The sequence below is a fragment of the Lontra canadensis genome, unplaced genomic scaffold (genome assembly GCF_010015895.1).
Source record: "Lontra canadensis isolate GAN:19392208 unplaced genomic scaffold, GSC_riverotter_1.0 scaffold1, whole genome shotgun sequence".
Taxonomy (NCBI): Eukaryota; Metazoa; Chordata; class Mammalia; order Carnivora; family Mustelidae; genus Lontra; species Lontra canadensis.
Window position 1 is genome coordinate 51,654,059 of NW_022630995.1, and position 12,064 is coordinate 51,666,122.

A 12,064-nucleotide genomic window follows, 5' to 3' on the forward strand; every position below is an offset into this window, starting at 1 on the left:
GGAAACGTAATACTGTTTACATGACATGCATTCTTCCCGCAGAATGTTTATGACCATAGTAAGAGTATTACTACCGAAGATTTCCTGGAAACACAAAGAAGGGGCTACACTGAAAGGTGCCTCCACTGTTCCTCAGAACTGCAGAATGGAAACAACAGCTTTCGGGAACAACATCCAGGAAGAAGTTGAAGGTGAGCTACAAGGACAACAGAGAAGCTCAAAAGATCTGTAGTTTCTTCTTGAAAAAAAAAAAAAAAAAAAAAGGCGCAAAAGACCGAGACTAGAAGAAAGTACATCAGGATTGAAAAGGGAGGACATTATGTTTCAGATCAGACACTTTTACTTACAGCCAAAATGGTGAATTCCTGCAAAAGTAAAAATCACCAAGGAGGAAAGAAAGAGTAATCTCAATTAAGATTATTAAACACATATATAAAACTACCGAAGGTCTCTTCCTTCTTTCCTTACTATGGCAGTTATAGGGGGATGGCATAGTATGACAGCCATCGTCATGCTTTGCAAACGTTTGTGGTACTTTTTTGAAGCACAGTGCTCTTACAGGAAAAGCAATGGCATATGAGATGCACAGCACAAATTAAGTTCTTGTCGATTCCTTTAAAATGATGAACTCTCTGCAAGATAGATTTTCTGTTGAGTTATTACTATAATATCTAGAATGCCATATAGAATGGTAGTAGGCAAGTAAACATGCAAACGTAAGTGAAAAACAAATCACGGAGATCTTCAAAAACAAATACATCTGGATTAAGCCTTATGTCATGGCTTACATGCTTTTTAATGACCTTTCCAACTTATAAATAGTGTCACTTAGTGGAAATGAAATCAGAACCTCATAAAATTGCAAAGCTGAGTATGATCGTTTCATTAGATTTGGCAATTAATGCCAGGGCATTTACTAAGGAACTGTTTTCCTATTGTCCTGTAGTTGTCCTCTAGCTTTCATTTTAAAAGTGAAATGAAGAAATACTGGGAACAAAGGGCTAAATGACAAGTACATTAGGTATCTTATATTTAAAATAGTCTGCATTCAATGAAATGACAATGATGTTTCTCTTATGGAGACTCAATAGATAAGCTAAAATTTTAATATCACCTAGGGGGAAAAAAGGAGAGAAGACCAAAGAATTCTTCCAAGTCCTGACTTCTATTGCTATTGCTTTAATGTAAACTGAATGATCATAAATTATTGACAATTAAGCCATGATATCACATATACAATGTATTTCCAAAAAAGCCTATTTTGACTGCTGTCAATAAATAGGCAAAACTGTATCAGAATTTATGAAAACAATTGGACATTGGATTTTTAATTTATGAATCAGAAATATTAATTTATAAATTATTAATAAAGTATATTTAAATGTAATAGATTGAATAATTTGGTAACAGTTCTCTTAACTGCCACAATTTGAAAATTTTACTAATATTCAAGTTTTATCCTACAGGTGTTGTGGTGTTTAGAATATGGCTTTTTTCCAGGTTAAGTAATGGCTATCAGATGACTTTCTGCTTAATAGTGAGATAAAGATAATGAATTTTAAAGATTCCCTATGAAGGCCAATCAACTGTTCTATTCAACATGTTACTTCCTATGCAGCCTGTGTAATATATAAATATTATTGGTCATTCAAGCTCAAAATAAGAAGTAAAACAAAATCTGTTATATGAATAAAATTATTCAAATTATAATTCAATAACGGCAAATAACACATATCTCCTTAAAATAAAGACCAAACCCAGAACTCTTCTTTAAAAAATCAGTAAGGTTTTTGCAAACTAACACCGTATAGAATATCTTCTTATTGGTAGCTGTTAAAATATATGATAGCCTAGGATATCCCCAGGAGATGGTAAATGTAGCCAATCAATTACTAACATATACTTTTATATAATGGTTTAAAACAAACAAGTCAAGAGGCATTTTACACAACTGGCAGGCAAGGAAAAAATAAGTAAACATATTTCAAAGAGCTAGTTTCAGAATCATCAGCCTTGAGAGTGTTAAGATGTAGTGGTAAAACATTTCAATTACTTTTCTAAAAAACATTTTATTCATCTGCTTAAATTATTCAAGACATTTAGTGCCCTGGAACATCTGAGGCTTTGTGGATGTCTGTCAGTATTGTTTCCGTGGAGTTACTCTGTCACTCCAGGGCTGTAACAACGTTGACTCACAATGTATAATTGCACGTCAACAAGCAGGAAGTTGCTTTTTTATGTAAAAAGTGAAATGACAGTAAAGCAAAATAAAGTGAAAAGAGGGCACTTTTTTAGTACAAAGAATTATGTTAAAAAAGTAAATTTCATGGTCAACAAAAGAATTCTATGTGTTTTTAACTGATTTCATATAGAACTAGCTCTTTGACAACAGAAAGGTCTCTGTCTTTAAAACCAGCTCAATAAGCTATATTTTAAAAACAGGTTGAAAGATCAGATATACAACATAGGGAGAGAAAATGATTTAAGTAGAAGGCTATAGGTTCAAATATTTTAGCTACTGTGAGAAATTTTAGATAATGTGCCAAAGTGAGAGAGGAAAAAAAAAGATGGGGGTTTAATAATACATATTTCTAACATCAGAAGCTGCATGCAAAGGTCAGGTTTTCAGGAAACAGCTACAAGTGATCTAGGCAGAAGTCAATCTATCTACAGAGTACCCACTGTACTTTCAAACGCATGCATATCAAAGTTTCAGAAGCTATATTTTATAAGGTGAGGAAAGGGTGTCTGCCATTAGTCCTACTACCGAGCAAAACCTACCTGGAATGAAATACTGTTCTTTAGCTAAATAAAAAAAAAAGAGAAAAAAAAATAGAAGATGCACCTGAATGTCAGCAAGCAGAGATATGAGTTATATTAGATTAAGAAGGGACTAAAGGTACTATAGATAATTAAGTGAATTATATTCACAGCAGTGGCTGAAGTATCATAATGTATAGTGAGTAGTAAATGTCTCTAGGACCACGGACAATAAACAGCTTTGTTTTGATATTAGCTTTTTAGTATGAATTAACTGCCGAATGTGAAATACCCTGGGAATGGTTAGACGGCATACTACTCAAAACATACAGAATATATTTTAGCATAAGAACATAGAAGAGATGAGACCAAAGTAAATAGTAAATTTCAATAAAGTAAGCCTTTTATATAATAGTAACACAATGGATCTATATTTGGCTTTTTATATACACTACTCCCAAAATGCTAAAAGATGGCCTTTTGGTAGAAAAAAAAAATTATCCTCACATCCCTATTTAAAATAAGAGGGTGAAAAGTAAGTAAACACATTTAGTGTGCGAAGCATGGGAGCAAGGGATCGGGAAAAAAATCCCCCCCTACTTCCAAGCCAGAGCAAATCATACTACCAAGTCTCAATTCACTTTCTGAAGAAATGAGAACATGATTTATTACCTTAAGTTTCTCAATGGAGAATAATACAACAGACACGAGACTTAACAGACATAAAAAGGATTCTGAGCTTGCTAAAAGGCCCCTGTTTAGGTTGAACCCTAAAAATACAGTATGAAGTATCCAGGCATCTTTTTCTGATGGCTGGTAGTCTATTTGTTATGTTGGATATAGTGTTAAAAATATTACATATACGAGTGGTATATGAATGGTATCTATGGCTCTCTTTATTTTGTAACTAGACAGAAGAAAAAGAAGTATATTCTACAATGTTTGGTAATTCATCTGAAGACCAGCTGTCTCTAGGTCTCCATAACCACTGTTTTGGTAACACAGGCGAAGTATCTCACATGAAGTAAGAAATTACCTGAACAACGGAATTTCTTGCTTTTGATTTGTCCGATTCTTTTGTTTGCCAGACGCCGGGGGCTGGTGCAGCGGGCACCACTGGTCTCAATGGGGTTGGTATGGAGATAATCCGCCAGCCACTTGAGATGGCAATCACAAATAAAGGGGTTCTGGGCCAAATGCCTTTCAGAAACACAGACAGAATACTTTTATACATGACTTGCAATGAACTCAACTCTCAAATTCACAGTGAAGACAGCAGTCATCGTATTGGATCCAAGCCATATATACATACATGGTTTGAATGGCCCGGAGAGGTGAAAAAGTCCCCTTGGCAATGGTTTGAAGCTTGTTGTCGTACAAGGAGAGAAGGTTCAAGTTGTGCAGATCCTGAAAAGCATCTACCCGAAGGCAGTTTATCTTGTTGGCATTCAACAATCTGTTTGATCAAATAGTTGTAGAATTAAAGTGCAGCATCTCGTTAACCCACCTTCAAGATTCTGTCCTTCTTGAGAAATACAAGAAACCAAGAAAAAACATTTCTCTGAACCTCAGTACTAACATTTTAACTGGAATAATTTAGGTATCACAGGTGGAAGATATGCCAGATAAAGCAAGGGTCATGTGGTTTAAGGAATGTCTACATCTAGTGGTACTTACACATTTATTCAATAAAAATTATTCCACATATTCTCTGGAAGATGAAGAGGTAAGAGTGGACAAAGGTGGGTGAGACCTAACGTCTGTCAAGGACACCATAAAAAAAGGTCATAGAACATTAGTCTCTCTAGCTGCTCTGAGAAGAAGTTCAGGCAATTTTCAAAACTGAAGCTAGAGTGAACCTTTTAAAAGGCAGATCACTTTCTCTCAAAGCCAGGCAGCAACTCTCAAATAGCTCTGACTGAAGCCAACATCCTGACAAATTGCCTCAACACACAGTAGGACCATTAGCACCCCTTTCTGAACTCCATGACCTCCAAATTCTCTCCCCTGGATGCTTCAGCTCCAGCCACATGTCTCCTTGTTGGGGGTCTCTTCTTAGAATGTTTTCTTCCCTGCTGTCTGACTCTTCTGCTTCTTTGAGTCTGTTGCAATTTTATCTTCTCAATTCAGCCTACCCTGACCTCTCTCTTCAATATGGTCACCTGTGGTTGCCCCACCTCACCTTCTAGCACATTCAATTTCTTTGTTACGATCTGCTTATTTCTTCTATTTTCTTAAATACATATTTCTCTCTGTTGCATATGGTTTATTTATTATGTTATTGCTGTCATTTCTGTTTCCTCAAGACAGGCATTTTCATTTGTGCCTAGCACATACAAGGTGCTCCATAAATATGTTGTTGAATGAATGCTTTAGGATCCTCTTGGAGAGTGACACAGTTCATAACCCTATTAAAGGCCCTGGTCCTGCATTATAGATATTCATTTAACTTTGCTTAACAAAATATGCCAGAAACCCATTTTTTTTTCCCCAACATGCTATCAATAATCCACTTCAATATTCTATGGAACTGTGGTTTACAGATCATACTTTGGCAAATGCCATTCTCATAGGTTATATGGGACCATGTCTGAGCTTTTATGCATGTTGGACACCCTTTGGGAATACACTTGCCCTGCCCTCCACCTTCTTTAATGCCCTGTCCCATCATGGCTGCGCGGGAAGCTTACCTTTTCCAGAAGCTTCCACCCAAGTCAAGTATTTCTTCCTCTAGGTCCCCAAGGAAGTTATTCAGTGTTACTTAATCCTCACACCTCCTTTCCATAAGCCTACATGTTTGCCCAAAGGTGGATTAGTGCTCTCCGTGGGCAGAGAACATTTTCTGATACTTTCTTCTCTATTAGCATTTGCTTTACTGCTTTGATACTTAAGGCTTGAACAAATAGTACCTCAAAAAATACCTGCTCTGTTGTTTAGGTTTGTACGCCTTCTTATTCAACATGCTGAAAAATGTTTTTCTTTTTGGCCACCAAGAATCTCTACTTTTAATTAACATAGGGTATTTCTTCTGCTTTACTGGCTTTTTTTAAGGTATCCACACACATGCAAAGCTGTGACTTCCTCGAGGTAATTCTTTTCTCCTTTTTTTTTAACCTCCCTTTAGGACTTGACATTTTGGCTTTCTCTGCGGTCCTCAAAATAGTTTCTTAAAAGCTTAGGAACTGGTTTCAGGTATAGACTGGTAATCCCATTTCTCCATTCTGCGCCACAACACAAATCACACTGACAATGTTCCCTAATCTGTCAGCTAACTGACGGAGGCAGAGAGCAGAAGTAAGGAGAAGGAAAAAGTGGGGAGCACTGAAGACAATTGAAGAAGGTGCTGTTTTGAGCATTTTTGTACTTACTTTAAATGATGTGGTCTGCAAAGTAGGGGAAAAAGTGTTGCATGCTCTACTTTCCTTTGCTTCTTGCATGAACCTACTTCTTTTCCCCAGTACCTCATCTGTTCAAGCAAATCTAAGATGCTTAGCCAAGTTCTTAGCTAGCCAGAAAGAGACAATTGTGTTGCTTTAGCCCTGACAGGTTTAGGAATAGGCCTTAATCTAGAGATAAAATATTAGGCTGAGGGACAAAGGTAGCTTTTTAAGTAAGATTTACCTGCATACAGATCCCATGGTTTATTAACCTGGTTGTTACACCAGTCACCAATAAGTATGTGTGGAAGGAAAAAGAAGGTGCTACTTAAATGTTAGTACTAGACAGACCAGTGATAGCAAGAGATTGCAAGTAAATGGCAAGGATAATAGTGCTAGGAGAATGTAGGAGAATGACAGAGACGCAAATAACACACAGGCCTTACTGGCCTATAGCATCTGGCTATACCTATAATGTGTATAATGTATAGTCATTCTATTAAATATCAGAAACAATATTTGTTGAGCTTACCTCAAGAGTTAAAAAAATAATTTGAAACCCAAATAAAGACATTAGGTCATAAGAATCAGTATTTTTCATAACTTACTGGTCTGTTGTAAAATCAATTTATTGGGTTGTACAATACTGAAGATATAGAAAGAGAGAGATCAGAGAGAGACAGAGAATGCAGTAGAATGAAGAGTATTATACATAGTAAGGGTCAATATCGTCTTGTTAGCAATTTGCTTCATTTGTGTGCATCTGTGTGTGTTGTGTATGAAAACTGGGTTGCGATTTAAATACATTTCTGGATAATGATGAAAATTTAAAACATGAATACTAGGATATAATTATAACGTACATTTATCCAGTAAGGAAAAAAGATATACATTTGGGAAATCTGTGGGATTAGGAGTAAGTTTTTGCCAAATCGATGATAGAAACCCCAACACCAAGAAATGTATACACCAAAAGAGAAAATAACATTTTAAACTTGAGAATTTTAAGATATACTGACTATGAACTAGGTGAGATAGTACAGTATATCACACTCAACTTTGTATCCACAGCAGCCCCAAATGAGGAACTCTGTGTTTGTTTGGTGATGTGAAGAGAACTTCATGATCTAAGACTAACATATTTTTTTTTCCAATTTCCTTTTCATAAGAGCAGTCACTAAAATACTTGTGGTCAGGTTCTGTTTTTACATATATGTGTATAGTACGTTCTTCTTTTGAGACAAAGGAGTGGTAGCTACTGTCTAAGCAGAATGGTTTTTAGAAGACACAGGCCAGGCATTGACAAATTATTTTTCTGAGTTGAAGTGCTCCTGCTGTGTTCTGGCCCTCGGGAACCACCTCTGGGTTCGGGGCACAGTATCCCAGCCTTGTCCCTCCTGTGGCTGCTTTGGACAAACATGGATAAACCTATCAGTACGTCACTCTCCTTCCCAACTATTGTTAAATCAAAACAGAGGGTTTCACAAAGGGCAGGAACAGCACGAGCTTTTAATGACAGAGTAGCCAGGAAGCCTACATTTGTGACAGGGTGGACAGAAAGGTTTTGAAACAACTTCAAAGTGCTGTGTCTTCAAATAAATAACAGTCGTCAGTATTAGTTGCACCAGACTAATCTTTTCCATCTCATTAAACTATGTCATTTGGGGTTGAGTGTTTTTGAAGTCTCCATGAAGCCAAGAGAGGTACACTGACTAAAATACAGTGCTTGGTTCAACGGATCAGAAACCACCAAATACTTACAGTAACTGTAAGGAAAACAGTCCTTCGAATAAACTTTTTGGGAGTTCTGTGATTTTATTTCCATAGAGAACACTGAAAAAACATGATTTAAATGGAAAAAATTAGACATCAAGCCAGCATAACAAATTGATCTATCACATATGTATCCAGGCATATAGGAGGTTAGTAAGCACTCCATACATCATAAAAGCTACAGCTGAGTAAACAAACTTCAATTTGCAAATGCATTTTTTCCTGATTATAGATCATATACATGCTGATAGCAGAAAGTTTAAAAATCACTAAAACCAGGGGCACCTGGGTGACTCAGTCAGTTAAGCGTCCAACTCTTGATTTCAGCTCAGGTCATGACCTCAGGGGCATAAGATCTAACCCTGGGTTGGGCTCTGTACTCAGTGGGGAGTCTGCTTAAGATTCCCTGTCTCCTCCTCCCTCTGCTCCTCCCCCTGTCCACGTTCTCTCTCTAAAATAAATAAATAAATCTTTTAAGAAAGAAAGCACTAAAAAATAAAAAAAATGAACACAATTCATAATTTTATTGTCCTTTCTTAGAAGTGTCCACTGTTCAATTGCCATGTTTTGCCACACACACACACACACACACACGGTTCATACATAATGAGGGCATATTACAGTAACAAAAGAGAACACTAGGTGTGGAATTCATTACTCATTAAAGGAATGAGTTTTAGGCTTATCATACCGGTAAAAGGTGAAAGAACGCTAGATAAAGGTAAGGTTTCTGCTACATAATGTGTATGCCTGGGAAATGTAAGATCTGTAATGTAAGAAGATGATCACTAATATTACAGAAATATTTTTGAAATGTACTTTTCTCCAAAAATATGAACAGGAAATATGAACAGGAATGCATCCTCATGGTACCCACCTCTGATCAGCCACTAAGGGTAGCCACCAAGGGCAAGGACATGGCTTAGTGCCTTCAGTACCCCTGGCACCTAGCACTGATTTGAGAATGCGGTGACACTGTAACATTGGATTGATGAGTGATCACTGTTGGATGAGTGAGATGAAGAAATAAATTAGCAAGGGGGCAAATTATGGAATAATTAACAAACTGGGTGAAATGAATAGCAGTGTCTTGGCTCATCATATTGGCTATTAACAATAAGCTTGAAATGATGCCTATCTACTTTTAACCCTCCAAAGGAGGGAACTATAATTATGAATAGGAAAAGATAGAAATGATAGTCCTTAGGGGGATAATATGGCAATGTATATCAAATTTATAAATATATAAATTATATTTCTATGAATATAAATATATATCAAATTTATTAAAAATTTTACTTAGTTTCACTCTTAGGTGCTTAAGAAAATAATTAGAGACAGACAATATTTTATGCACAAAATGTTAGTCCTGATATAATTTATAACAATGAAAAAATAGACACAAATAAAATGTCTCCAAATTCCAAAAAAGATATTAGTTAAAGGCATATTTCACACTGAAAAAATCATATTTTGAAGAGTATTTAACAACATGAAAGTGTTGATGTTATAACAGTAAATTTGAAAAAAATAATAAAGTAGTATATTATAGTATGATTTTAACTTTGTTTAGAAAAATATATACATGTATACATAGGAAAAAGCAGAAAATCTCTGGATGGCAGGCAATTTGATATTCAGAGTTGATTTTAATTTGCATCTATATATTTTTCTTATATTGTCTGTAATGATCTTATTTCTTCTAAAAATGAGAAAAATAATTTTTTGGAAAGGACATGAAGGATGTCATAATATATAAAGGAAAAAGTTGAAATAAGAATCTAAATAATATGTTTGGCAGCAGTACATGATTTTTGTTTGGAAAGGGAGAAAATAACAATACAAGAGAAATGAATATGAGTGAGGGAAAAGCTGTTGTTTCCCTTTAAGATGTCAGTGAGAGGTGGGATGTATTACAATATAGGAAAGAAATCCTCACGTGAATAAACAAATGTAGCTGGACACTATATTGTATAAGGAGACATTTCATTTGTATAGATCCCAGAGGTATAGTTACATAGTATAACAAAAAATTCACTTATGCAGAATACAGACGCTTTGAAAAAGGAAAATCAATTAGAGAAGAAACCATTTTAAGAAATGAAAGAATAAAAGCAAATTCTGTATTGTCAGGGTCAAAGAGGTAAGGGAATTAAGAAAGGATAAGCAACAATAATTGTATTATTTAAGGTCAGGAATAAGAGAAAAGAGGCCTTTTAGAAACACACATGAGCAGATCAAGGCAGCCGTTTTTCAGGATATTCAATGCAATACCATTCAACCAATTAATTTAACAATAGATATCATATACTTATTATGTGCCAGCAGCTTTACTAGGTTCTAAGCTTGGTGTCCAATTAAGCTGAATCCAACTGTTACTTGTTGAATGATCATGATTTGCCCTGTGCCACCAGACTAATACAAATGAGGTGAATGAAGTATTATTTCAAAGAGCAACCCAAAATAGCAATTTTGAATACCTAAGGAGTTTTATATTTTGAGCCCACTAAAATGCAAAAAGGAAGAAGGATGGGTATAAATTGTGGAGGGCCCATAAAAGGATTAAGGAGCAAGTTTGAAACTAGAAATAAACTATAAGAAAAAATGTGGAAAGAACACAAATACATAGTAACATGCTACTAAATGATGAATGAGTCAACCAAGAAATCAAAGAGGAAATAAAAAAATACATGGAGACAAAGGAAAATGAAAACTTGAGGTCCAAAATCTTCAGGTCAGAGCAAAAGCTATCCTAAGAGGGAAGTTTATAGCAATGCAGGCCTTCCTCAAAAAGCAAGGGACAATCTCAAATGAATAATCCAACCTAACACCAAAAAGAGCTAGAAAAAGAAAAAAAAAATAACAAATAAAACTCCAAACCAAAGAAAGAAGGAATAAAGATTAGAATAAAGGAATAAAGATTAGAGGAGAAAAAAATGAAATAGATACTAAACAATGATAGAACAGATCCATGAAATAAGGAGTTGCTTCTTGGAAAATCTATAAAATTGATAAACCTTTAGTGAAACTTATCAGAGGAAAAAAGAGAGAGAGAGAGAGGACCCAAACAAAATCAGAAACAGAAAAGAAATAACAACTGATACCACAGAAATAAAAAGGATTATAAGAAAATATGATTAAAACTATATACCAATAAATTGAAGACTTGGAAAAAATGAATAAATTCCTAGAAATTTACAACCTTCCAAATGGAATCAGGAAGAAATAGAAAATTTGAACAGACTGATTACCAGCAATTAAATTGAATCAGTAATTAAAACAAAAAAACAAAAAAACAGAAAAACTCTCAACAAACAAGTCCACAACCAGTTGGGTTCACAGGTATATTCTACCAAACATTTACGGAAGTGTTAATACCTACTCTTCTCAAATTATTCCAAAAAATAGAAGAGGGAGGGAAATTTCCAAATTTGTTCTGAGGTCAGCATTACCCTGATACCAAAACAAGATAAAGACCCTACAGAAAAAGAAAGCTACAAGAAAATACCTCTGATAAACATGGATGCAAAAATCCTCAACAAAATGTTAGCAAACTGAATCCACTAAAAAAATCATTCACCATGATCAAGTGGTATTTATCCTTGGGATGCAAAGATGGTTCAATATTTGCATAGCAATCAGCATGATACATCACATCAACAAAAGAAAGGGTAAAAACCATATGACCATTTCAATAGATGCAGAAAAAAGCATCTGACAAATTACAACATCCATTTATGATGAAAACCCTCAACAAAGTTGGTTTAGAGGGAGCACACCTCAACATAATAAAGGCTATCCAAGAAAAACCCACAGCTAACATCATTTTCAATGGTGAAAAACGGAGATCCTTTCCCGTAAGGTCAGGAGCAAGATACGGATGTCAATTTTCACCACTTTCATTCAGCGTAGTACTGAAAGCCCTAACCACAGTAATCAGAAAAGAGAAAGAAATAAAAGGCATCCAAATTGGTAAGGAAAAAGTAAAATTTTCACTATTTGCAGATGACATGATATCATATATAAAAAACCCTAAAGACACCACCAAAAAACTATTAAAACTGATAAGTGAATTCCATAAGGTCACAGGATACAAAATCAATATACAGACATCTGTTGGTTCCTACATGCTAAATAATGAAGTAGAAGAAAGA

At 35.2% G+C, this 12,064-nt stretch overlaps 1 protein-coding gene across 4 annotated transcripts in view; it reads right to left on the bottom strand.

The window, feature by feature from the left end:
- The window catches only part of SLIT2 (slit guidance ligand 2), a 350,509-nt gene that overhangs the window by 79,906 nt on the left and 258,539 nt on the right, over positions 1–12,064 (bottom strand). For 2 of the 4 annotated variants that reach the window (XM_032854244.1, XM_032854235.1), the window contains 4 exons: positions 7,899–7,970; positions 4,073–4,216; positions 3,797–3,960; positions 2,782–2,805 (listed from right to left, as the gene is read on the bottom strand). In XM_032854244.1, coding sequence (XP_032710135.1) covers positions 2,782–2,805; positions 3,797–3,960; positions 4,073–4,216; positions 7,899–7,970 — 404 coding nt within the window. The remainder of the gene's footprint in view (positions 1–2,781; positions 2,806–3,796; positions 3,961–4,072; positions 4,217–7,898; positions 7,971–12,064) is intronic. The other 2 variants (XM_032854264.1, XM_032854255.1) reach the window with 1 other exon arrangement.